The sequence below is a fragment of the Denticeps clupeoides genome, chromosome 18, assembly GCF_900700375.1.
Source record: "Denticeps clupeoides chromosome 18, fDenClu1.1, whole genome shotgun sequence".
Taxonomy (NCBI): domain Eukaryota; kingdom Metazoa; phylum Chordata; class Actinopteri; order Clupeiformes; family Denticipitidae; genus Denticeps; species Denticeps clupeoides.
Genome location: NC_041724.1, coordinates 7,936,945 through 7,964,658, shown reverse-complemented (window position 1 = coordinate 7,964,658; position 27,714 = coordinate 7,936,945). Strand labels below are relative to the sequence as shown.

General features: G+C 41.6%; 2 protein-coding genes across 4 annotated transcripts in view; one reads left to right on the top strand and one right to left on the bottom strand.

Moving 5' to 3' along the window:
* Positions 1 to 6,829: 6,829 nt before the first annotated feature.
* On the bottom strand, positions 6,830 to 14,415 carry qdpra (quinoid dihydropteridine reductase a). Its single transcript, XM_028959722.1, has 7 exons — positions 14,225 to 14,415; positions 13,986 to 14,078; positions 13,718 to 13,814; positions 13,486 to 13,626; positions 10,178 to 10,286; positions 8,800 to 8,883; positions 6,830 to 7,532 (listed from the first exon to the last, which is right to left on the bottom strand). Exons 1-7 carry the CDS (start codon positions 14,324 to 14,326, stop codon positions 7,430 to 7,432), a joined length of 729 nt encoding a protein of 242 aa, XP_028815555.1. The 5' UTR covers positions 14,327 to 14,415; the 3' UTR covers positions 6,830 to 7,429.
* A 3,885-nt stretch (positions 14,416 to 18,300) lies between these two features.
* Positions 18,301 to 27,714, top strand: part of fstl5 (follistatin-like 5) — a 128,651-nt gene continuing 119,237 nt past the window's right edge. For all 3 annotated transcript variants that reach the window (XM_028959720.1, XM_028959721.1, XM_028959718.1), the window contains exon 1: positions 18,301 to 18,519. In XM_028959720.1, coding sequence (XP_028815553.1) covers positions 18,497 to 18,519 — 23 coding nt within the window. In that variant the 5' untranslated portion in view covers positions 18,301 to 18,496. The remainder of the gene's footprint in view (positions 18,520 to 27,714) is intronic.

Sequence of the window (27,714 nt, the reverse complement as noted above, 5' to 3'; positions counted from 1 at the left end):
TACTCTGTCGAGTTCTGATCTGCCAGCGGCTCTCTGAATATTAATACTGAGTGGAAACTGTTCAGCTGGAAAGAGCCCAACCAAGTATGAAAGAGGGAATGAAAACAATGGCTGCCAGAGAAAGGGGAGCGCAGGCAGCTTAACCTGACGGAGGGAGAACGAGTGGAAATGAAGAAGAAGGAATATGTCTTTTCCAATGCATCAACATAAAAGGCGACAGGATTGCAAATAAAATCATCTGTTGAATATGTAAAAAAGTCTGAATGTGTTTTTACAGACAGACGGGAGATATGACAGTCGGGATCTATTTGGCCACAGATCTGGATGAATGTTGCTTCAGCCTGTGGGTCTGGCTGCAGAAGGCGAGATTGGAGTCGGAGCCAGGAGAGGAGAAAGCATCAATCACAGCAGCACACTTCATCGGTAGATTACACACAAACACACACACACACACACACACACACACACACACACACACACACACACACACAAACACATTATATAAGTTCTAACGTTCAACACACATGCTTTCCACAGTTCTAAAGGCCGGTGCAGATGGCAAGAGTTCCCCTACCCATGCAGGTGAGAGATTTTTTTGACACAGGTTGCTTGGTAACCTTCACAACCAATGACTTACATTGTTTTGCATCTGTCTTTGAGACATTTTTCAGAATATGCTGCATAAACAGAGCAAACTAACTGTGTGTGTGTATGTGCACGAGTGTGTATGTGTGTGTGTGTGTATATACACATACACACACACACACACACACACACATATATAATGATATTTGTTTATTACTGACTAAAGAAGCCTTTTTTTGTGTCTTTTTTCATTTATATTAGATAGGCCATCCTGGCCTGATTTCATGCTTTGCCCCAGACAGTGTATGACAAAGGGAAGTTTGCTTATGACCATCTTGTTCGTTTTCACAAATGTAGTTATGTAATTTACAGTGAAATAAGCCTCAGTTTTGGGGGCATATATCTTTGGACTACAAGACTACCATGACAACTTGACTAAAAAAAGTCAGTTAAGGGTGACAGGATTTTGAAAGTGATGTCTGTGCAAGTGCAGCAGTTTTCCATTTGGAATCATGGGCTGGGTTTGGGTCACCATTTTTGGATCTCAGCCTTCACAAAATTCCTTTGGGGATTTTCTGTGCAGACATAGTACAATCCCCACCCCCACCCCCTGACTGCTCTTTCTTACACACACACACACACTCACACACACACACACACACACACACACACACACACACTTCCTTTTGCCTCCTGTTTTCTCAATGCCCCTTTCCTTTATGCCCCACCCCCATCGCTGTCTTTCTGTCACTGAATCTGTCTGGACCCGCCGTCTTTCTCCGGCTGCTCTCTTTCCTGCCCCTTTTCTAGCTGCCCCTCATTATTTCTATCTTTTTACTACCCCCACCTCATGTTTACTGACTGCTTCTCAGCGGTGGTGGTGGGTCTTGTGACTATTGAGTGCAAAAGTGGCTGCTGAGGTCGTGTGACACTTTCTACCAGTGACCGGCATCACTTGTAGGAACATTTACGGGTCTGAAGCCAAATCAGTCTCAGCACCTGGCACTAAAACAAACCCACAAATTCAGGTGATTCTGACATCTCAGATGTCTTTGTCTAAATGACTCTTATTTTTATGAAGGATCCAAATTTGACCTTTTCTAATTAAAAAGAGTAAATTTTCAGTATTCTGCAAACCAGTGCAGCATCACCTGCCCCAGCATTATCACCATCATATCTTCTGTCCTGGTCTGAAGCCCCCACCTCAGAGTACTGCAGTCTGCTCTCATGGTAACACTGAGGTCTGTGAGAGATGGAAACCGCCAGACTGCTCTGAGATGCAGTGAAGTATAAGCTGGAGGGAAAAGAGTTGGACTGAAAACTGACTGGTGGAAAGAAATTGGTTTATTGCCTGGAGGTAATGCCAAGAAATTAAAATAAACAAAATTAGGAATACATGGACACCCAAATAAACAGAGACAATATTATTCATATATGGCAAAACAGCTGTATGCAATTGTTTCTATCCGGTTTAAAAGAATAGAGGTGTGATTTTATATGTCTTGTTATCTCAAGAAAACCACTTTATTATTTTGTGATTTGGAAATTATTTGGAATCTCATGAAAACTTCTCATGCCAATGAGAAGACAAAAAATAGAACATTTCATTTCCTCTATGCCTTGTGGAACAGCAGAAAAAGTTGAGAAAAGAAACTTTTGGTAAATACACTTTTCCTTTGTCTCTATCCTACCAGCAGACAAATGCAGCACAAGGAATTGCTTATGAAAGCAAAAGTGAAGTGATTGTCATTGTGAAACACTGCAGCACAGCACACAGTGGACACAACAAAATGTGTCCTCTGGTTTTAACTATCACTCTTGTTGAGCAGTTGGGAAGCCATTCGGCCGGGGAGTAGTGTGTGGGGATGGTGCTTTGCTCAGTGGCACCTTGGTGGATCGGGATTCGAACCGGCAACCTTCTGATTACGGGGCCGCTTCCTTAACTGCTAGGCTAAAAATGAGTCAAACCAGATTTAACATCACAGTTGAGCATTTTAACTGTAAATGACCATCAGCTCATTTACAGTTGACAGACTAGCAGCATGGAAAAAATGTCTATTCATAGCTCTGAACATGCCGGTAAACAAGAGCATTTGGGGCTGGAGAGGAACAATGTTCCTTTCTTTAAGGAAAAGGGGGAAAAATCATGAAAGCGCACAGGAGAACACCAGAGAAGACTTCTGAGCTCCTGGGTTTGCAATGGCATCCTGTGTTCTTGGATGTGCCGTTGCCATAGCAACAGTAACTTGGTGACCTCGTTATTTCAGCCTAATCCAGAGCTGAAATTATGGTTGCTCCACCCTTTTGCCTGGCTGGCCTGATAACATAATCATTGCAAATGAGGCAGGGCCGAGCAAGGAAGAGAGAGAGAGAGAGAGAGAGAGAGAGAGATAGAGATAGAGGGCCGGTTGGAGGGGAGGGGGCAGACAAAGATAGAAAGTAAAAGACAAAAATGAATTTACTTTTCATTACAATTTATATGTCACCATAAGAAGAACGTGCATTAAAAAAGCTAAACACACAAAATAAGTTCCTTGCTTCCACATGGAGAAAACTTTTACACCATTAAAAAAAGTTAAAACTTATTCTATTGGGTTCTTTGTAAAACATTTGAAGTACATTTTTCTTGGAATTTTATAATCTTTGTTTAGTTAGTTGTTTCTCATTTAAAGAAATTCAAAATTTTAGTAAAAATCTAGTCTGTCTAAAATCCATGAATCTGTTATATCTGTTATCTGAATACATACGGAAACCTACACATAACCTCTGTCACACCTTGTCACATTAATGTTAAACACCTTTCCTTACCTCACACTGAGACACAATCCCACATTCTAAATATTATTAGCCTGGCCTTCAGTTGCACAAATTTTTGTTCATAATCAGAACTGGAAAAAAAAACGTGTTTTTGTCAAATTTGTCTTGGTCGTGAAACGCATAAGAGTCAGGCAAACCTTTATTCATTTAATTTAACACCTACCAGATTGCAGCGCCTATCGAATTAGCTATTTGACCACCGAAACTTCTATAGCTCGAATATGTTACTGAAAGTGGCATATCTTTAAGACAGTTCATCTTATTCCTCAATTGGCAGAGAATGTGCAATGCATCAATAAATGACTGTTTTCTAATCAAATAAACTAATTTCTACTTTAAAAAGCGACGTGATCCGTAAAAACAATGGTGCCTCATTTATGACGTTGGAGGGAATGATAAGCCTATGAGCCGGTATTCTGCTGGACATCCAAGAGGCTTAGAGGTTCTCGCTACAATTCACAGGGATGTCACCCACCATGACCTGGATTTCAGAGCATGGGCTAAGAAGCTCTTTATAACCCCTCTTTCAAACTGTCTTAAATTTTCTTGTTCTTCATTGTTTGGCATTGTGCTCTTAAAGAAAATAGAAATATGATCAAGTATCCATTCAGTCTCTATTTATAACAGTACCAGGCCCAAAGGAACTGTGGGATACTATGTTTACTATATTCATTTAAAATAATCCTGTAAAACTCATTTTGGAAAATGCTGCTAAAACCATTGATGGACATTGATGAGCTTAAAGCATTAATATGTTTTCACAGTGCAGTCTCACACATATAAGCTATTCCAGTGTCAGTTGAGTCTTCTGTCTGCTTGTTTCGCAACACATCTAGATTATCTCTGTAATTTTCGTCCTTTTACATTCATCACTCAGAAGGGACTACCATGAATAAAAAAACAGATGGTCTTTGACAGATGGAAGCAAATTCATGAAGGCTGGTTAAGGAAGCAACAAATGAACAATAAATGCAAATTAAACAAAGACAGGATTTACCATCTAATTATGAAGCTGAAAATAGCATGATAAATGCAAAAGACCCCACAAACAGCAACTGATGAAAGTCATGCCTAATTCGCAGAACCTTGGACAAAATAGAACATTCCAAAAAGCAGCAGAATCCATTAGTGGTCCCCAATCATCAATCCTTGCCTGAACTTTATATGACTATTTATGACTTCTGCATATCATAGCTGTGAGATTGGAGCCTTTAAGTCAGTCTTTCGCAGACAGTGCAAGTGGAATAGATGGGGCTTTCGATATTAGACACTGGTGGACAAGGTGTTCATTGATAATATTGGGATGAACTATGACTGTGGAGCTTCATGGCCAAAAGGGAATTCCAAATGTGCCCTGACATCCTCATACGTATTGCATTTGCTCTTGTATGAAGAGGGTCTTGCCAGAACTCCAGGGCATATTACTGAAAAGGAGAGATGATCCATTCCAAGTGCTCAAGGATCCAAAATGCTTCACATCCAGCTGCCCTAATGCCCTAAGTACATACAAGACTCCCCTCAGTTAGGCACAATTTCCCCTACTTCCATTGTCCTATACAGTGTTGAGATGGCTGTATGAGGATTCAGACTCACAGCATCAGTACAGTGGTGTCCAACCTGCCACGTGATGCAAATGGAGCTCTGCAGCAGAAATCCTCGGCAAGCTGTGGAGGACCTACTGTACTGCGGGCTAATGTGAACGGACGGAATGGGAGGGTCTGGTTCGCTGATAGTTGCCGCAAACTGGCATATCCATTTCCGAATCTGGCTATTGCTTATTCAAGCAAACACACATAAGGACAAAATAAGCCAAAATTTATGCACACAGAACTAGTGCAAACTAGAGTAACCACGAAGAATTTAACATTTTTAAAAGATTTGTCTGTAACGTTCTTTCAATGTTTTGACCTACAACACAGTGCAAATGTTTTGAGCCAGTTTTTAATATTTTGCTTGGAATCTATATTTAAATGGAGCTCTGGTGCAGTGGTGGCCCAGCGGGTAAGGAAACGGACCCGTAATCGGAAGGTTGCTGGTTCAAATCCCAAAACACCAAGGTGCCACTGAGGTGCCACAGGGCAAAGCACCGTCCCCTGAGCAAGACACTTAACCCCGAGTGTCTCCAGGGGGGACTGTCCCTGTAACTACTGATTGTAAGTCTCTCTGGATAAGGGTGTCTGATTAATGCTGAAAATGTAAATGTTAATGATCACACATTTGGCTCCTGGGTTAAATGCATTTTGTTGTGTCACTGTGCTTGCTGTGTATCACAATGACAATCACTTCAGTTTCACTTTCACTAAATAGAGTGTATGGCACAAATATAGTTTGCATAAATCTAATGAGCTTTCAGGTTATTGTTTGGTATTGTTTAGTGCAGCACACCATGGGCTGATGTGCTACACTAATTCCTTCTCCACCATATTTTATGGTTTCATACATATAGACGATTGCTACTGATTTTTAGCCCATTCCAGGTTTCTTCCTGTTTCCCTTCAATAAGAACCATTACTACCCTCAAATATGTGGCTCTGAAAGTACCATTATTATGACAACACTATAATGTAATAGAGTAGGCCTATTAAACCAGTGTACTTAGGAGGCTATTTTATTGCTAACATTAATATCACTTATTATTAACTGTCACCACCTTCAAAACTGGGATCAAACACCGAGTAAATGAGGATATTTACTATAATACACGGAAGATATCAAGAATACCAACTACACTATATGTAGCTGTGAATATCAACAATAATTGCAGTCTCCTAGTGCCCCACTAGAGAAAGCCAAAGTACCACATTGTGAGAAACAAGGTACTATCTGAATGTGAGAATCGTTTCATTACTTTCTTCCAGAATTTGAACTTTAATTTTAGGTTCTTTATGCTTCAATGTAAAATGCTTTTATCATACCCCTTTTGTGCTTTATAGTCATAAGCACACACTCATATAAAACACAACTTTAAGGGATGTAGATGCAGTGGTAGGATATTTACAGCACAAAGAAGGACCATATTAACAATATTCCATTCACAAAGGACACACAAACTGCATTTATTTATTACTGTAAACTTTAGAAAAATCACATTTTATGATTTGCTATCTTTTTTGCAGATGAATTTAACATATATATTTACAGTAAACCATATTCTGGTAAAAAAAAAAAAAACATGAGCATTCTTAACTGATGAAACATCGCCATCTAGCGATAAATTTAGTTTATATGCATGCTGTGTTGGCAAGGTTGGCAGAACAGATTAACACGATTGTGTGAGACACAATCTGAATTAGCAGCCAGATTTATTTCTGGATTATCCTCATCCTTAATGCAGCAATAAAAAATAACACAAATTACACTATTTGTTGTGTTTAGTTGCATAAATTTCCCATGATATATAGTGTTAGAATGACAGGTACACGCGTAATTAGACAAATAAACGACATTTATTTGCAGATATGATGACAATTGACTGGTTTTCACTCATGTGTATTTAATGATGTAATCTAAAATGTGGACATAAACACAAAATTCACAATGCACACACATACACAGCGGAAAGACTGGTTAAGGTCACTTTATTCACCATTGTATGTTTAAAATACGACAGCGGCGTATTTTGGTTGGCATTTTTGAGAGGAAAAGAAAGTGGAGGGTCTACGCATTTTAATTTTTGATCAGCTCAAGATAACCACCAGAGATCATCATTCCTCCATATACATACTGCAATAGTAACTATACTGAAAACAACAACACTATAACAATTGCAAGCATGTGCTCTGCCGGTTGTGTTCTAAACTGGTAAATTAATCTTTGGCACAGTTTTATATGTATATATTAGGGCTGCACAACCGATGGCTCTGATGGCAGATTTAAAACTAATGTTGTGAAAATGATATAAATTGTTTAAAACAGGATTATTGAAGATTATTCTGAATTGCAAACATTAATGGCCATGGTCACTGTGGGTCATAATTGTAAAACAGTATTATACATCCATGTAAGCTTCATCCATCATTCTCCCTCGCTACAAGGCAGGCGTGGCCTCTGTATTCCCTCCTGCCGTCACCAGCTGCATGAGGGAGCCCGAGGCCGGCCGCTTCTCTCCGCTGGCCCAGCTGTAGAACATCCTGTTGGGTGGGGGGCAGTGAGAGAAAATGAGCGGGAGTTTGCACACCGCTCCCGGTTAATTACCTAAACATCTATTTATATTTCTCCACGCCTCATCTGTTCCTCCTGATAATCCCCGGAGGTTCGATTTGGCCCCTCCTCCAACGGGATTATGAAGTTGAATCTAATCCCACTCTAATCGCCCACAGGTCTGAAGTGAGGAGATTTGCTCATACCGAAGGTCCCAAACTCAACAATACATGCAGCAAAAATGGTGTCGGAAAAAGCCAGAGCGTTTCTGCAACAAAATGCTCTCGAGGTTTTATCTACCACAGTGCTGATGCAGCCCTCTCCACATTTAAACCTGTAACAGGTTTAACAGCTGTGAGTAAGCGCTCATGAATAAATACATATTTATACTTTACTCTACCATCTGCTCCCCAGCAACTCCAGTGATAAGGGCTGTGCTTTGCTTTGTTTTGAGCTGTCAGAGTAATCTGAATAATGCAGCAAAATGTCAAGTCGCTGCAACTGAAGTTTCGAAAGGTATGCTGCCATCCCCTGGTGAAATTGGGCCATTGCTGCATCGTCTTAGTTTCATTTGATGAGCACTGAGGATCCCTGAGGATCCACTGCAATGCAATACATTCCCAAATAGTCATTTAGTCCTGTTTACATCACTGCATAAACAAATACCTGAGAAATTGGTGTTTTAAATACTGTGGGGGAGAACTAGAGGGGTTGGGGTGATATTTACAGCAGGAACAAATAAAGGATTTTGTTAACTGATGCCATTAGTAAAATTATATAGACCTCTAAGAATATCTGTCTGTCAGCAAAATTATGTTAAATTTATCAGTCCAATGTGTAGAAGGAATGAAGAAGTCAACTAAATCCATGGCTTATCCACACGTTTAGTTTCACTGTCACATTGTAGTAAAACTCAGTACAGATGAAATATGGTTCACGTTAGAAGAATGATGACTTCATATCACATGTAGTACACATCTTATCTACATCTACAGTGTTTCCAATTGAAATTGCATTTAATAATATTCAGCTGTGGAGATCTGTATTTCCTGTGTGATCTTAAAGTATTCGTTTTTTACACAGACCCTACAATTTTGAAACGAATATCAGTGTCATATTCCATTTTGAGAATTTGTGTCTTTCTGGCTGTAGACAAATCCCAAGAGCTTTAATTTCACACAGAGCTCCATTTCATACAAAATGTAACTTGCACCCCCATGTGAATTTGAAATTTTTTGTATTCTGTCACAAACTCACTCTGCAATGTACTCCAGTGGCGTCCAACTTCCGAAATCTGCATCCGGCATAAATTTTCTGTTCATCGGCGTATCCAGAGTAACCCTGTGGGACAGAGAGAGTTGTGAGGCTTTGTTGCTGGTGAAAGCCTAAGGCCTGTTCCATTCATTTAGCATTCAGACCTGCTGCTAACAAAATCTTCTCGCAATAGACAGACGGCTGTAGCCGACATCAGCGATAATCCACCCAACAGACTGAGCTGAATTTACAAAGACACTAAAAGAAACCTGATAAAAAGCTACTGCATGTGTTTACCCATACATGCTATGAATTATGTCAAAATAAGTTATGCCGTAGGAATCTATACATGCTGTAGTATAGTACATTTTGTTTAGTATAGTATGTTTTAACATAGTATATTTAGAATAGTATTTCGTAAGAAACTTCCCAGTGCCACCAATATTGCCACTATAGGCAATATTACAAATAAAAATACAAATGTTTACAAGAAAAGACACAAACCACTTTTTACAGTGAGGACACTGAAGAAAGCTGCCTCCTACGGGAGAAACATGATTAAAAATGCACTCCTTGCTATGGGCTACATTTAGCACAGTTTATTTTCACTTAAGGAGTTTACTCTGTTCCAGATATCAAAATTCTGACATTCTGAGCTATAAAGTACTTATCTGTTTAATTGAACAACTTGCCCCATTGAGACTTGAAAGTTGACAAGGTAATTGACGTTTTCAGCACAAACCATTTAACATGATAAAATTCTACATCTTAAAAAGCTGGCAGAAGTTAATTGATGAACAAATAATTACTATCATCTTAGTGCTGTATGGGTTTCTACTGTACTTTTGTGTGTGTGTGTGTGTGTGAATTCTGCAACAAAATGCCACAGTGAAGATCTGCTAACATACATTTGAAGGGAAAAGAAACTGCAGAGTCACTGAAGTAATGCAACACAGATGTGTCCAATAGCCGAAGCTGGTTTCAATCTAAACAGAGTAGAAGGCAATAAAAGGAGAAAGTAGAATTGCCCAGTGAAATCTATTCTGAAAAATCCTCAGGCCCATTCAGACAGTCAGCAGTGTGGTTAGGACCCTTTTACATGCCACAAAGTACCAGAACTTTTAGTACATCTGAGCTCCTATCGGTTTCTATTAGAACCTATACAGCCTAAGTTTTGGGAACAAAATGTCTGTACCAGTCAAGTTCTCTATGCCTCATTCTAGAATTGCCAAATGCACGTGGAACAGATCTGCTAACAGAAAATAAAACAGCCTACGCTAGAAAAATTTCCTTTGGTTGGGTATTTGGGTATTTTGAAAAAAAACCCAACATATTTCTATCCTTTTTGATAAAAGCAGTGACCCTGTTTCAAAGGACTCACGGAAGTATGGCCACTGCCACAGCTCCAGTGGGCATTCCGCTGTCCTCACCAGCCAGACTTTTACACAGTTGATGAACTGCAGCTTTAGCCATGCCGTATCCCACCATGCCTGCAGAGACAGAGGGGCAAGGTCCTTACACAAAGTGTACAGACACATGTAAAAATGCACAGAGCTTCAAACACAGACAGACAAAAAAATACATTTGTGACATTCTTGCAATGTCAACGTGTACACAGAAACATCTAGAAGCGTGCACCGTTCTGAGAGTCCTATCCCTGTTTTGGGCTGATTAGGCCAGAAGATCAAACGCATTCATGGGCGACTTGAAGGCGTGTGTGATCTGCTTTCAGTCCCATGATGGATTACTACGTCGGCAGAGCTGATGCTGAACGGCTGAACTCGACATGCTTCTTTATAAAGATTTTGCCAGAGAATTTCTGATGAGGTAGAATCACTGCCATTTAACCCCAGCAGATACAAATAGTCCTTAAAGGATTGGGGATGATTAATTCAAAGCAGGTTCAACTGAAATTTTAATATGACTGATTAGTTATTTTCAAGAGAAATATCTTTGGCTTCAGTTAAACAGCTAGTTGCCTGGGATCAACCTGGGATCAACTTTTATGACTGTTTACTATATTTGTTATTTTCATATTCAAACTGACCCTTAATGGTCAACTACTAATATTTTGTTAATGGCAAATCATCATTTTGTAGCTCTGGAAATTCACTCAAAAACTTGAATTAATATAGTGGAATAAGGTTTTGGATATATGTTCTAGTAATATACATGTGTGTAAGATCTGGAAAAAAGATTTTGGTCAACAGATACCAAACCACACCAGATTTACTATTGCATAAGAACCAGTAAGAATGAATGACCATCCAGCTTCCCTGCATATCAGGGTGGGGGTGTGTGTGAGTGGAGTTAATTATTCCTGGACTGAGGTCAGTGGTTTAAATCCTCCACGGCATGGCTGATGCATAACCCTGAGCCTCCAGCCAATAATCTGCAGTAGGCGTGCGTGACCTTCACTTGAGCAGGTCTTCATTGCATCGCCTCCATGATCTCCGGGCTCTATAAGCCTTAGTCTCACCTGGCCTTTTACACTCCAATCCATACTTTATACGAGGTCTAAAAAAAATGTTGCTCTGAGCGGCAAAAAAATGCTGCATGTTCTGAATAGCAAAGGGAAGAGCAGCAAACTCTCCTGGCCTTTAACCCAAGTCTAGTTAGTTCTAATCATGCATCCAAAAAAAACAAAAAACTGACTTCCTTAGCAAGCACCATGATGTGTCTGAAGGTGTCATTTCACAGCCACATGAAGTGAAAAAGTGAAGTGATTGTCAACGAAATGTGTCCTCTGCTTTTAACCACCACCCTTGGTGGGCAGGGGGCAGCCATGACAGGCGCCCGGGGAGCAGTGTGGGGGGACGGCGTTCCAGATTCTCACTGAAATGAATGAACACATGTGGAGTCATGTACTTAACAAAAAGTGGAGACCTGACCTCCACATTCACCGGACCTGAACCCAATCGAGAAGGTTTTGGATGAGCTGGACTGCAGAGTGAAGGCAAAGGGTCCAACAAGTGCTAAACACCTCTGGGAACTATAGTACAATACACATTAAAATGCTCCCTGAAAGAGTGAGAGGTCTTATCACGTAGCCCCTTTGATGACAGGATGTATTTCCTATCTCATCAAGTTACCACAGGAGCCTTTTTCCCCCTCAGGGCAGTCCCCCTGAGTGGAGAAGAGGCCTGAAGCTCTGGTGCAGACTGGTGGGGCTCCAGAAGAGACGCTGCAAACGGGCTGTAACAAGGTCCACATGTGGACAAAAAAAAGTAATAATAAAACTGCTGAGTCATTCTCCTCCCAGCAGCATCAGCCAATAGGAAAGTGGCTGTTTTAACTCTGTGCAGAGAGGGGGTGGCACACAGCATTGTTCTAAATGCACACTGAGATCGCCACATACAAAGCCCAGGTACCAGTGTGTTAATCAATGAGCAGTGTAAGCGATCAGAAAAAAAAGATGAAGGATTAGATTTTCATTACATGTTTCCTGATCGTCTCGTCCTGATTTTGTCCAAAAAAAATCTGTACAGTACAAAATGAAATATTGTCAGAAAACTATTGTGATGCCTACTTTTTGATGTAAATTGAAGTCAGCATATATATATATATATATATATATATATACACACACACACACCAAGTACATACTTTAATGTTATTTAGAACATTTTACTTTAAAAATTGTCAAAGCAAGAAGCACAAATCAGGTACTATTTCCAAACCAGAGTTTAGCACAGCGGTACATGTCTATATGCATACATGTACAGTACAGGCGAAAAGTTTGGACACACCTTCTCATTCAATGTGTTTTCTTTATTTTCATGACCATTTACATTGGTAGATTCTCACTGAAGGCATCCAAACTATGAATGAACACATGTGGAGTTATGTACTTAACAAAAGAAGGTGAAATAACTGTAAACATGTTTTATATTCGAGTTTCTTCAAAATATCCACCCTTTGCTCTGATTACTGCTTTGAACACTCTTGTCATTCTCTCGATGAGTTTCAAGAGGTCGTCACCTGAAATGGTTTTCCAACAGTCTTGAAGGAGTTCCCAGAGGTGTTTAGCACTTGTTGGCCCCTTTACCTTCACTCCATCTCGATTGGGTGACTGTCTGGTGACTGTGGAGGTCAGGTCTCCACTTTATGTTAAATACATAACTCCACATGTGTTCATTCATAGTTTTGATGCCTTCAGTGAAAATCTACCAACGTAAATGGTCATGAAAATAAAGACAACATTTTGAATGAGAAAGTTTTCAAACTTTTGTCCTGTACTGTACATGTATGCATATAGACATGTGCCACTGTGCTGAGCTCTCATTTGGAAATAGTGCCTAATTTGTGCTTCTTGCATTGAATATTTTCTTTGAATGTTGCTTTGAATGTTCTAAATAACATTAAAGTATGTACTTGATCTGTGCACGCTGCCCAATCTGCTCTGTTTGCACAATGGATTTTTCAACCAGTCTGTCAATAACTTCAGTAAACATCGTATTTGCTCAATACGTATTGTAATGGAATACATTTACCCCTGTTCGTATGTCACCACTGCCGCACAGCACTGCTGCCTGCTGTTTTTAAAGCCGGAACAGCTCTCTTATGTGCACTTTCATTTGTTTAGGCCACATTTGCACAGCGTGGACAACAGCCAGTGTCCCTGTAGTATCAAATGAGGCACACACACTGCAACTGCGACGAAAGAGAGGGTGATGAGCAGACTCTTACCAGGCGTGGCTCCCAGAGACGCCTTGGCCCCTGCAAGGGTCAACAAGCCCCCCTCCTTCAGGTGCTTGGAGGCCAGGTGACTGGAGATGGTGGACGTCCAAACACTTTGTTTCCACATCAGATCAGCGTTTTTGTACAGGTCTGGAGGAGGTGAATAAGAGGAGTGAGCGGGAGAGAGAGAAAAGGCCGTCGTCGCTTCACATTTAGCTTGTTTCTGATGGGGAACACTGACCTTTAGAGGCGCAGCTGCCTCCAGCCCAGCCTCCCGCCACACACAGGATCGCATCCACCTTCTGCTCCCCCAGCAGCTGGGCTACAGCCGCTGTTACCTGCAGACAACAGGAATATTACAGCACCGACCCCTGGGAATAGTTACCGAGGTTCAACCGACATCCATAAACCAAGCAATTATGAGATTTTTCATCGGGTCAATTACTTTAAGAGTAAACTGTCCCCAGATGGCACACAAAGCCACAAAGGGAGAGAGGGTCTTCACACACCTGTCCAGCTTGTTCCGCGAAAGACTCTGTTGGCTTCACCAGAACATTGGCGTTGGCCTCGTCGTTTGAGGTGATGTCAATGTTTGCAACCCACTGTAACACAACAGTAATAATAATAATCATAATCAAATTAATAATAGTAATGTGAAATTTGTAAGGTGCAGATTACTGATGAGTAGACATCAGTGTAATTCAGGTCCGATCAACAAGTGACCAGGCCGCGGCTGGCGGACACTCACCCAGCCCCTGGAGCTGAAATGCCGGACGCAGGCGGAGCCCAGCGCCCCTCTCCCTCCGTAAACGACGAGGCGGTGCTGCGCGGTGCTGGCGGCGGCGTCCATGGTTCAGTCTGCGCTCCTGTCTGGCGGCCGGCGAACAGCGACGTTCGGAACGAGAGACAGACGCGCGGTGGGACGCAGCGCGATGTAGAGGGACGGGGCGGGGCGATGGCGGAGCTCCGCCCCCGTCAGCGGCGGGGCGGAACCCTGGGATCACGTGTCTTTTTACTACGAGTCCGGCTCATTCATTAATCATCGCTGTATTTTCCGTTCATAGCATATTTGATATATTTGACTGTATTGTACATCGTTGTTGTTTTAATGCTGTCGTGACTGAGAAGCGCCATCGTCCGGAATCAACTTCCTTGTATGTGTTGGCCAAAAAACTAGTTGTGACATAAAATTGAATTGAACTGACTGTGGTGATGTTTTAATGATATTTTCCCACACTTCCCACAATACACCAGTTCAATTCGTGATGAGCAAAAGCGGTCATATCAAAAGGTACTTTATTAATTTAATGACTTCTGCTATGTGTAGTCAACAGAAGATGTAGAGTCATGAAAAGGAGCATTGTTCATTTAAACGGACCATGAGAACCACGGGGGAGTCCACGGGGGAGTCACATGGTCCTACTGGGGATCACATGGGTGGTCACGACATGGTCACGAACCCCGCAGGGCATTGATGAGTAGGAATAGAAATAGAATAGAACAGACGTTGTTCACAAAATCTACATATGTATTTGTCTGTGCATGATAAGTAAATGTTTCAGATCGAGAGGAGAAGTGAGGAAGTCAGGAAAGACAGGAAAGACAGAAAGTTCTCGAATGCAGGCTTTTACTCTGAAGCTGTCCTGGAAAGCCATCAGTGTGAAATCAGTGTCAAACTAGTGTAAAATGTTTATTTCCAGCAGTGAATGCATGTGTAACATTAGACTTGGAGGTAGAGATTCATTTGCACACAGATTGAATGTAAATCACAGTATTCAAAAGACGACGTAACCAATACATATACATGAAATGTAACGAGTGAAAATATTCTACAAAATAAGTTAAAATGTTTCTTTAGTTATTTTTTCATTTATTGATTTCTCACTAAGCGTTCTCGCAAATTGACTTTCGGACCTGAAATCTATACGGAAAACATATATTCTTGTTGCCACGCATGGCCACTAGAGGGGAGGACAAGACCAGGTTTTAACGAGTTAGAGCTGGAACAAAGGAAATGTTCCAGACGCAAGTTAATCATTGATGATGTTTGCCCACAGATTTTTAATTTTTTTTTGCTTAAGAAATCATGTAAAATTTTGGTTTCTATAGCAATATAAATTACCCACATGGATACGCGGGTTATAGAACAATGCAAGGATCTAATGAGGTTTGATGACCGTGAAAGTGTTTGTGACCAATAATAAAGCGGAAGGGATGATTGAAAAAAGAACAAAAGAAAGAGACATTTGTGTATAACAGTGGTCATGGAAGTAACACTCACAAAATTCAGTCAGATTTTTCGAGGAAAGCAGAAACCTGACATTTGGTAAATGCACAATGCTGACGCCTCTGTTACCCAGGGAGCTTTCCTCAACAGAAACAGGAACTCTCAGCATATTCGCTCTCAGCACCTTACACACAAAGCAGGTATATCAGGCATATCACATATATCGGGGCAAAGGAAAATTTCAACAGTGGGAATATAGGGCCCATTAGAGAGGATTTTAAAGACAGATACGTACTGTAAAATACCCTGAGCCTACGTGAGGCTTGTTACGATGGACAAATATTGATTGAAAGTCTTTAACAGTAGCATGTCTTCTGCCTGGTGGGCTGGTAGGAAATTCTATATTCGTTCCCATCTGAGATTACACTTCCCAGCCATTAGTGATAGGTCGTGCAATGCCGTTGTCTCCGTGTCTAATAGCCGGGTACTGGAAGAAGGGCATTTGCCGAAATGCTAGAGGATAGAGAAACCATCAGAGATGAGATGAGAGATGAGCGGCCCCTCGTTGATGATGTGGGTGAGAGCGGAGAGGCCACGGGGACAATGAGTAGCCCAGAAAAGCAATAAGCGGTGGGAGGGGCGGAGGGACTGAGCTAGGCAGGGAGGAGGGGATGGATGGGAAGGTTCGGTTGAAGGTGTGCTCAGACCAGCTCAGGCTGAGATTGAAGGCTGAAGGGACAATTAAATGAGTGAAGGTCATTTTCAGTGAAACCTTTCCTGTTAAGTCAGGGAAACCCATGTGTGTGTGTGCACACATGTGTGTATTTATATTATAACCACAACTGAGAACAGCATTTTACAGCACCCCAGATCTACAAGGTGTCAATGCTACTTTACCTAAAACAGTCCTGAAAGCCCCTGTTGCGCACCTGACATCATGCTGAGCCCAGACCCAGACAAGAGATGTTCAGACCTCAGCGCTGGTGGCCTGCACTTGTCCCCGGAGTCTCGTTAGCTGGCCTGTGACTCACTGAGACCCTGCTGTAATCACAGGTGTTTGTTCAGCTGCCTGTCTGTCCCCAGGTACAGATATTGCGTTGGTGACCTCCTCGTGGGAGCAGTGTTGGTTTTTAGGCATCAGAACTGGTCCAGAGCCTGTAAACACTGCTGGTGACAGAACTAAGCCAGTAAGAATTATAGAGTACATGGCAGATAAATGAGTGATGCAAGTCTGTCTTTTGGGGACATATGGAGACAACCAACAGTATCGAAAAAATCCATAAAAAATAGGACTGTAGATGCACATGCACCTGTGTGTGTTCAACCTTCTATTCATGTGGCATCTTATTCATGTGGCATATTATCTTTCTGTTTAGTTCCAGACGTTTCGCTTAATACCAGACTTTTGCATCACTGTGGTTTAGCGAGCACTTTAACTTCTGTATGCACAACCAGAATGTCCAGAGCATGCATCGTCACATGCTGCTGTCTTTATTACTTAGCGCTTTCCAGTGGTGGACTTTCTGGAGGTTAGTGGACGCGAAGAAGGGTGTGCACATGGTCAGACAAATTTCCTTGCCTGAAAATAATGTCAAGCCACCTAAACATTAGTTGGTCAAGTCCTGACCCTAGCGGAACTCAGCCGCTAGGGGTCACCCTTGGACACTGTGAATTAATCATTATCTCCTTTATTGTTTATTGTGTTTGTATGTCTTGGTTCCTTCATGTGTCCTTGTGTCACCCGTGTCTTTTTTCCTGTCCTCTCCTCGTCCATTATGTATGTTGATACTATCTTGGTGCATTGAAATAACATTGCTTGGACTTGCGAACAAGGACACCCATTACAGGTATGGATATGAATGGCATTGGGATATTATTATTATTTTAAAGAGCACCTTATCCTGATGGGTGGCATGTAGGACACTTCATAATGACACCATTGTCCATTGGAATGGCATCTGTGGGCAACATGAAGTTCAGACTATTGTAAGGGCATTGCATCACAATTTCCCCATTAAACCTTTACAGTGATATGAGGAACAGCCAATAAGTAAACCATCCTTTCTATTGCAGAGGGCACTTGAATGATACTAATTTGTCCTGGGTGGGACCCCTTGCCTCCTAATCAGCAGCAGGAGCGTGATGTTGCCAATAATCAATTTATGAAGAATGTGTTTTTTGGTAGCTGTGTCATGAGATAGGCGTGCATAATCTCTGCAACGTTTTGGGTGTAATATTTGGAGTATTCAAAGGGCCTGTCTTTTTTGGATTAATCGCCATTCATTTTAATGCTGATTAGGCAAATGTGTCACATCATACACACACCCCCACTGGATAGAAACACCAGATCTGCTCGGCAACGAGCGAAGACACTCGCCACTCCAACTCTGTTCATCTCAGTCAAGGGCAATTCATTTCAAACCGGCGCAGCTCACACGCAGCCAGCTGGCGCTTCCCACTCGCCGGGGGCTCCCTGACGCGCCCTGATTGGCTGGCGCAGCGATTGTATGCAAATCCGGCTCCGGGCGGCAGCCAACGAGGCGAGGCGATGGGCGGGGCCTCGGCGGCGCCCGAGAAGCTACGACGAGAGGAGCGCCGCTTTCCACGGGAGCTGTCCGCTGCTCCGCTGGTGCTGAACTCCGGGTTCCGACGGGCTCCCCTGCGCGGTCCGTTCAGGAAGGAATATAAACACCAGGCCCAGAAACTTCGAGGGAGTGTAATTTCCAGGACGAGGAATTTTTTTTTTTTGGTGTTGCTAAACTGCTTAAAGTGTCCACTGGATTATACCGCTCCATGACTTCTGGTGGGATACACAGGTAACGAACGCTCTTTAAAACGTTCCGACAGACGGCCCGTCGTCGAAATGTCGAAATGACTAAATGTCATCAACATTTTACGGGAAGTCCCCCCACCCGCCCCTTAATTAGCGCATCGCGCCGGACAAAAGTCCCGCGCGTTCGGTCGCTCCTGGAGGGCCGGTGAAGTTGGAGAAGGTGGTGGTGCCGGGACCAGGGACCAGGGACCAGGGACCAGGGACGCCGTGCCCGTCTTTAATTTAGCCGCTGGGGATTTAGCGCAGTTTTTTCCGTCCTTCCCTCCTCTCCCCCTCCTCTCCGCGATAATCCTTGAGTGACACCGTTTGCTGTGCGGGGATTAGAGGCTTGTTTTTTTTTATCCACCTTCCCCTCCCTCCATCCCTCCCTCCCTCCATCCCTACATCCCCGAGCTGGAGCGATTCGTCCGGTCGAGGCGCGACGGCCGCGATTAAAAGTGTCGGATCGTTCCCGACGCAGACGCAGGGAAGCAGGGAATCGTGCAAAAAAAGCACACAGAATTGCTCAGGCGCTCAAGCGAGAGCCCGCGGTGGCCCCAAGCACACCCGAGAGTGTCTTTTGTTCCAACTTTGGACTTGGTTCAAGGACGACATCCCTTCCCATCCAACAAGCAGCGATTCGCTGTTAAACGTAACATTGCAGAAGTTGCCTGATATTTATGTTGTAAAACGAGCACAGGAATAACTTGGGAAACAGATCAGGGAAAAATCCTGATGACTGAATACCAAATGTGATTTTGTTATGAGGATAATGTATTCCTTTATGAGGAATGCATTATTGTATTCTGAATGGTTTCAGAATGCATATAAGTTACATATTTGAAACAGCTGTGCTGTATCACAGGTTTTTTCAGTACCTTTGAATTGTGCTTTTGGTTATTATTTTTGCATATCAGCATCAATATAAATAAATATGTGTGAAAATGCACATATGGGCCTTGTGACTAATTAAATGTGGTTGTAGTCAAAATACGTGACAGGGGAAGTCCCATGTGGGACTAAGCGATTGAGCCCATGATGCCAGACATCCCAGCTAAAGAGCTACAGTTGGCACCTGTTATAGCAGCATTCACTGCTTGAATAAAATGCATTTTTTTTTACTGACTGTCATCCACATAGAAGCTGGTAGATGTGTTCTAAGCCTAATTCTTTATTTATTATCCTAATATTACCTTATAAAATATAACATGAGCTGAATATAGACACTTACAATACTGTTCAAAGGTTCAGGGTGACTTAGAAATTAGTATTGATTTCCAGTGGAATACTGTGTTTGTTTAACCAAAGTCTGTCACTTTAAAGGCTTCGTTCATTCGTAGAAAGCCCTTTTCAGTGATATTCCAGCTAGAAACAGTTGCACTGATTAAAGAAGCAACTAAACTTCACACAGTATCTAGTGTATCAACATATATGGATACTTTGTCCATAATAATTTATTATTTTTGTAATTTTTCTTTTCAAAAATCTTTGAACTGTAGCATAAATATAGTATCCTGAATCACCATCACATGTATTCCGCTACATACCAACCCTTTCAGCACAATATTCCACACTGCTGAGAGACCTTGCAGAGACAACAAAAACTTCCCACAACAATTTCAAAAGCCTTGCTCCACTCAAACAGAAAACTTTTTATACCTTGCGGTGAGGCGAGAACTTATGCACAGGGCTTCAGAACATGCCTTGGATGTGTAAGATGTTGCCAGTACTCGCTTGACCATCTTCAAAGGTCCAGAGCAGAATCATCTCTATCTCACGGTCCCGGCATGCAGTAGAGGGGTGGGTGAGGATTCTATATATGTCAGTGAAATGAGGCAAGCGAAGCAGGACCTTGGCCCTGCTGACTGCCGAAGCTCATTGATTATGTATGTGTGTCTTCGACGGCCAGGTGGATTCTCACAGTTTTTTTTTTTCCACCCGAGTGGGTAGAATGCACGCCCCACTTTATATAGAAATGCATTCTGGGTATTACACTTTAACTGAAGTGAGCAGCATGGGAAGCAATACAACAAATGTGCTACTCAGAAATAAAAATACTGATGCATTTTGTAAAATAAGAGCATGGCAGACAATGGAAACGTCTGAACCCTGGAGCCAGAAATGCCATTACGTGAATGAAGAAGAAAACTTTTATCTGTGTGCCTGGTGCCAGAAGAAGGCCTCAGTTATGAACAGACAGCCCTTTCCATGTCAGTCCAATTCAATCTTCCATTATCAACAGGTGGAAGGTTGGACCATGACATATGGAGTGAGAGTCTTAAAAATGGTCAGAACGATGAAGGGGACTCTAAGTGTTTCTAAGTGAGACTTCTACACTTCCTGATGTTCATTAGAACCCCTTCCTAATTTACATGCATTCAAGGAACCTAAAATGGACCCTGCATATCAATCACAGAAAAAAAAAGTATTTTCAGGGTGTTGCTGTTGATTAATGAAGGGAAGGTAATTAATGAAGTGATTTCTGTGGGTTACTATGGGCTTTTGTGGGTTAAGGTCTTGGCTCTGCTCCAGGAACCTGAACTCATGAGATCTGTGTCACTGTGGTTTTGGACCAGCAGTCGATGTCAAATTGTTCCACTAATGACTTTGACCGTGAAGGACGTGTCAAACCTCCAGCCAGTTACATCAGACCAATCAAAAACAGGGTCTCAGGGGAAAAAAAAAACAAAGGATAAAATCTGCTCTAGAATAGTAAGAAGGAGATATAACTGTAAATATATAAACAGCGATGGTTTTGGTGGTGAGATAATTTTTTGGTCGTTCCTCATGCAATTTGATTTCACTCTGATATGATTGATGTTTATGAAGTTTCGTATTCACCCCAGTTAACCTCACTACCAGAAACCATCTGGTCGAATCGGGCTTCTTCATCTTGCAGTCGCTGCGGCAATTAGAACCAAATGGTTCAGTACTGGGACATATGTGTGCTTTTTCAAATTTGGAAATGTTTTCGGTTCAGAGAAACAACAGTGCAGGTTCAGGCTATACTCTAACTACAGCTTTTTAAAGAAGTGGAAAAGGGAAGTGAAAAGGATTGGTTTGGTGCATGAGTTCTCCCTTTTGTTAAAAGGGGACAGTTCACATAGTTCAATGTCTTCAGAACTATAAAAAAAAAGTTTTCTGTGGAGAAATAATGCTGCATCCAAGGCCAACTGGGAACTAGGAACTAGTAGTGTCCTACTTCCAAGGAGCAAAAAACCTTTTGAACGGCTCGCAATTCCTAGATTGTCCCAGCATCTCCGACTGCTTCAAGCTGAAGGCCTGTGATGTCTCATGCATTTATTGCTGTTGGTGATTATTTATTTGTGGCTGTTAAACGATATGACTGCACTGTGCTGAAACACATCAATCAAGCCGTTAAAATGTTCAAAACACCAGTCACTCAAGGGTGATACTGACACAGAAACACTGACATCTCCACATAATATCTAATATCTAAAATATATAATGCTACCATACATAATTTACCAATTGATTGTGCTGTTTTACTAAAAACTACAGGAATAACAATATTTGAGGGTGCTGGTTACAACTTAGACTTCGGCTTTTTAAGATACATTAATTTTCTTTGATTATAATAAGCCACAACATATGTATAGTAGCATTTAAAGAGCAGTAATTATTTAAATTGGAAATAGGATTTATTTTTTAAATACATGCACTGTGAAGCTTCCACAAATGTAACAGAAAAAGTCTGGTTCATTTTTACACTTTTTCCTCTTGCTCTTGACCTTATTTGGGGGTCAATATATGTCATCAAGAATATGCCTTTTAATAAGCAGGACTGAGCATTGGTTGATGATTACATGCACATAGTCAGACTAATCTTTCTCAAAGATTGTCCCTTATTGTGAGTGACAAATGCAGTGCAGGGCATTGTAATGATACCCTGTCTCTGAACATTTCAGCTAGTCGTTTTAAAAGAATGTCGGTGCTTATCAGAATTTTGCCAAACTGCAATATCAGGAAGCTTCAGACAGGTTACATGTGTTTCTTCAGAGTGGAGCTGTAGGTAAGCTAATGCACTTATATTAGCAAAAAGTAAACAATGATTTCTGGTGCTCAGTTTGTATAAAGCACTTTAAAAGAGGGAAGGCTAATTGCAATTTTAAGCCTTTCTGTATATTCATGTGGAGAATATTTCATAATATGCACAGCAGCCCAGCAAGCAGCAAAGCAGGGCACAGGCTTGTTAAACGATTATGCCGAAACACATGCAAATATTAATCCTGGAATGTATGAAGCCAGTAAAATCGAATTGTGGTCACTGTTGCCTGTTGCAACAATTCTGTGTAAAAAATGATGTCAGTCTCTGTCGTATTAAAGCCATCACTCTTGTTCCTAAGGACAGACTGAATGCTAAATAATATCAATGATAATAATACCAATAACAACAATAATAATGGCAATACTAAAGGCAACAATAAAGATAATAATAATAATGGCTCTTTTTCTTTTGTTTATGTGTTTCCCTGCTGCTGCGCTGTACAAGCATAATAATTTCAGAATCAGAAGCCTGCCGTCGACTGATCCAGATTAAATAATACAAACAATTTTACCAAGCCCTCTCCAGGGACACCAAAGGCTTGATGGAACGAATTGTACGGAATTGAAAGTCATTCTGTCTCACTTGCTCTGGCAGAAAACCTATGCGAAACACCAGGGTAACAAACTGAGTGTGTCATCACTGAGCGGTTCTTACTATAGCGCCGTTTTGAATGCTAACTAAAGGTTACCTTATATGGTACATATTTGCATTCTACCTCCTACAGTGTGTAAATAGCTTAGCGTATGTATAATCATAATATAATAAATGCCATATTCCCCCATATTAGAGACTAATTAAAAGACTTAATATAAAATATCATATTTGGCACCACCTACCACTATTGTGTTTGTGGTATAAACTGCAAATGTAAGAGGACATAAGTAAGTAAACAGAAATCTTTAGAAAAATATTATATATCCTGGCATTTATGGTGTTTTAGTGGTGATTTCATGTAAATAAATGTGGAAAACTACTTAAGTGTAAACCTTAACCTTGGGGTGCACCGTGTGCTGTGCTGCTGTGTATCACAATCACTTCACTTTAATAAAAAGTATTAAGCATATTTTTCATAATGGTTCTGGGAGAAAGAACGTGTGGCTGCTAGCGATGAATGTACTATATGAGGTTGACTCATCAGCTCATTGATTCATTTGCTCAGCATTTCTCTTGTCTGCTTGTCTGTTTGGGGCCCTTTTCTTGCCCAGTCTTTGGTCTTTGAAGTTTAGAGTGTGTGTGTGTGTATGTGTTTATGTTTTCCTGTCATCTACTGTTTTTAAGGGCACCTGTGAGGTGACACAAGTCAGACAGACGGCGTAGCGAAGCGTTGCATTTTAATGGCTACAGGTTGCAGTTGGTTCCACTCCGCGGTATTTGTCTAGACCTTCTGAGCCATTCCGGCAGCACCATGGACCACATCCTTTCGTGATATACCAGAGGTCATATGTACGGTACAAGGGATTCAGTTCCTCATCTAATCCCGTCACGGTAACGAATAGCAAAAGAAGCTCAGTAGTGGGACAGATGCCTCTAACCACTGGAGTGTATTAGAGAGCGTTTCTTTCCAGAAGAGACAACAGTGTTAAACGATTCCATTTTAAATCAGCCACCGCCGCAGCCCTCGCCATATGTCCTCGTTTTATGGGCGAACCATTACAGAGGACGTCTCACAGAGATTTAGTGTCTTGCAGAAAATGCTGCATTTTTACCCCCCGACTGTTATTGCACTCGCCGCTGCAGGTACAGTGAATTAAATCACGCATCAAAGTTCCAGATACGGATTCATATTTAATGATTGCTGACCTGCTTTTGTCCACGGAGTCGGATGAAAGACTTCTGAGATGAGACAGTGATGGCAAAAACAAGAAGAACTAGTTTTAGAGCTGCCACCCCAGCCCAGGGTGTTCTATCTGGGGAGTCTAGGCTCCACATTTTTTTGGCTAAATTCCAGACAAAAGTGACCAAATATAATCAATTTATTATACCCAGACTGGTTTATTAATGTGTCTGTACAGTCTGCTCTGTAATAAAGGGCATTACCCCCCTTTTAGGACTCAACATTGAGACTTGAGAGGTCTATCAAACTTGGGGGATGGGGGAAAAATTGGCTCTGTCAGAACGCTTTGGAGATCACGTCACATCACATTTCCACGCTGTGGTTGGCGTCTGCTGCAATTTAGTCCTGGGCGGCTTATGCAGAAGGACTTTGTCGCTGTACCATCATAGCACATCAGTCAGTGTACTGCTTACAGCACTCGCATCCAAAAAAAACAATATGTTCTATATGTATATAGATGATCGATAAATTGACTTTTTATTGCATCCGTAAAATTATAACATGCAGATTTCTGTGGTCAAAAAACGTACAGCTTCCTAAATGATTGTCCGATTTTTAATCTGCTGAATATCTAGGGTCCTTTTCACTGAGATTTAATCTGTAGACTGTAAATCTAAGAGAGATTCATCAGAAACCTTCCACTTTTATATATATAATTTTTTATTATGCAGGTTGTTCCAACATCCGAGGATCTGTTCTCAGATGCGATTTTATACGCTGGTGCTATGAGAGTAAATGCTGCTGGAGCAACAGAAACGAGAATGGAGATCACACTTAAACATAGTTAATCACAAAGCTATAAATTCTGTTATGAAGAACCCCCTTGCTACCACCCTCCCCTCGGCCTCTCTCCCATCAATAGCCTGGAAAGGGAAGACAAAAGCCCAATCTTCTTTACAATCTTTACACTCCAACAGCCCTTGAGACGCACCTTTGTTCCTGGCCTCATCTGCATATTACCCTGCATGCCCGCTGGCAGCTGAGCAGGCGGTGGGACGAGCTGGAGTGAGTCATCCAGGGTGGCATCACACTGTGGGAATTTGGGCAGCCCATATTAGCCCGACCCCCGGGGGAAATCTCTCTTGAGTTTGGACGATACGGGTAGCGTGCCAGTCCGGGGATTTGGAGGGAATGTGATTCTTTCATGCAGATTAGAGGAGAAAAAAAAAAAAAAAAACCTTCCCCCCACCGTCTACCCTTCCGGCCGCCTTCTGACGAGTATTATGGCGTTCCCTTGCTCGGCTTTAAAATCTCCCAGAGGACACTTTTCTTCCACTCTGTGTTTATCCTCTCCAGATTACCTTTTGAGGAATGATTTGGCGAATGGCTCCGTGTTACAGTGTTTTTTTTAATCCCCTGCGCTGCAGTTCCGAGGATGCTAGCGGTTATTTAATGTAAAGGTTATTGAACCATTTAGAGTGTCGCTGAGTAAGTGGAGAGTAGGCTTTTGGTAGCGCAATGAAGCGAATCTCTCTTTTTGCTATAATAGACAGATGACCTTCTGTAGATAAAATCCCCTTTATTCATTAAGGGGGTCACAGAGCAGACAATGTAGGATTTATGGACTTCCAAATGAAATTTTCCTAAAATGTATTAAATACAAAACACAGAAAAAAATGTAATAAAATGTTTGATCACACACACACACACACACACACACACACACTTATATAATTATAAGGATCTAGGGTAAAATGTGTACAGTTTATATTGACAATAATCAACTTTAAATATGTAACTGCCTCTGTGAAACAAGGAAATTCTGTTTTAATTCTAAATAGCATATTCTTACACCTGTCATACCGGAGTAAATTCATTACATGGGAATGGCATACACATGGAGGTAATTAGGGGAGACAAACCAGGGACATGGTGCCACCCGGTGGGCCAGGGGCATGCTAATGACACGACACATTACTCCTTGTTGCTGAAAGGGTGTGTAAAGACTGTGGCCTGACCCTGTATCTACATTAAAGTTAGATTAGTATTAGCATTGGTGTTTCTTCCATTTTGTTGTGAGTTGTGACACCTTTTTCTAGCTACCTATGGCTTTGTTTCACAAGTGTATCTTCCCGAAATCCAGGATTTACAGGACAGCTTTGTGTCCTTTGTTATACAAGTCAGTAATACCCCTTACTGCTGTCCATTCTGTTGCAGGGAATGAGGTGGATTGTGTTGAGAATGAAGTAAATCATTGTCCTCTGGTCTCCGGTAATTCTGGCTCCGGTAGTTCAAACATGTAGAAATTGCACTAGTCCAATAAGCCTGCTAGATGGTAAATCCTTTTTTTCCATTTGTTTTTTTTGTAATTTGCAATTGGTCCTTTTAAAAATGTTGCACGATGCACAGTGGTGGATTCAGAGGAGTGATGAGTTTGTTCCAAAAAATAGTGCTTGTCTTTATCCCCCAAAAAGTACATATAGATTAACAAGTGCAAAAAAAAAAAAAGATATTAAAAAATAAATCAAACATGAAGACATAGATAACAACATAAAACACGACACTGCTTTGGGCAGGTTAAACCCAACCTGGTCCTGCACTAATTCTTAGACCTTGTCTCCATAGTAATAAGATTGTCCCCCAGGCAGCTCCGTCCGGCTTCACCTCATCTGTTGATTGAGCCACCAGTCCTACTGGTTGGAAACCCTCGCCCATCAATAATATAAACATCATCATGCAGAACAATACAGAAGACCACATGTAATAAGACACTCACGCCACAAAATATGCTAAGTCATATGAAAAGTGAAAAATGTGAAGTGATTGTCATTGTGATACACAACACAGCACACGGTGCACACAACAAAATGTGTCCTCTGCTTTTAACCCATCACCCTTGGTGAGCAGTGGGCAGCCATGACAGGCGCCCAGGGAGCAGTGTGTGAGGATGGTGCTTTGTCACCTTGGCGGATCGGGTTTCGAACCGGCAACCTTCTAATTATGGGGCCGCTTCCTTATCTGCTAGGCCACCACTGCCCCGATAAACATATGCAAAGATATGAAATAATAAAAACATTTACATCAAAACTTTCAACACCCACAAAGCGACCTTGTATACACCTTGTATACCCCCCATACACCTTGTAGCATTTAAAAATTCCCTCATAATCAAAACAACACGTTCTAATAATTTTGTGATGATTTGTGATTCTCACTAAGATGAAAAATACATCACACAAATAACACAAACGCACAAACTCTCCATCCCTGATCTTCACCATACAGCACATTTACTATGGGATGCAGTGTGTAATCCTCACTCTCTGCATTGGGATGGATTTCTGAATAAAACCGAT

Excerpts from the sequence above, each read along its gene's own strand:
- qdpra (XM_028959722.1), bottom strand. The coding sequence starts at position 14,326 with ATGGACGCCGCCGCCAGCACCGCGCAGCACCGCCTCGTCGTTTACGGA. Across the intron at positions 14,079-14,224 it reads ATTTCAGCTCCAGGGGCTGG|TGGGTTGCAAACATTGACAT; the intron begins GTGAGTGTCCGC and ends GTTGTGTTACAG. Across the intron at positions 13,627-13,717 it reads AGGCAGCTGCGCCTCTAAAG|ACCTGTACAAAAACGCTGAT; the intron begins GTCAGTGTTCCC and ends CACCTCCTCCAG.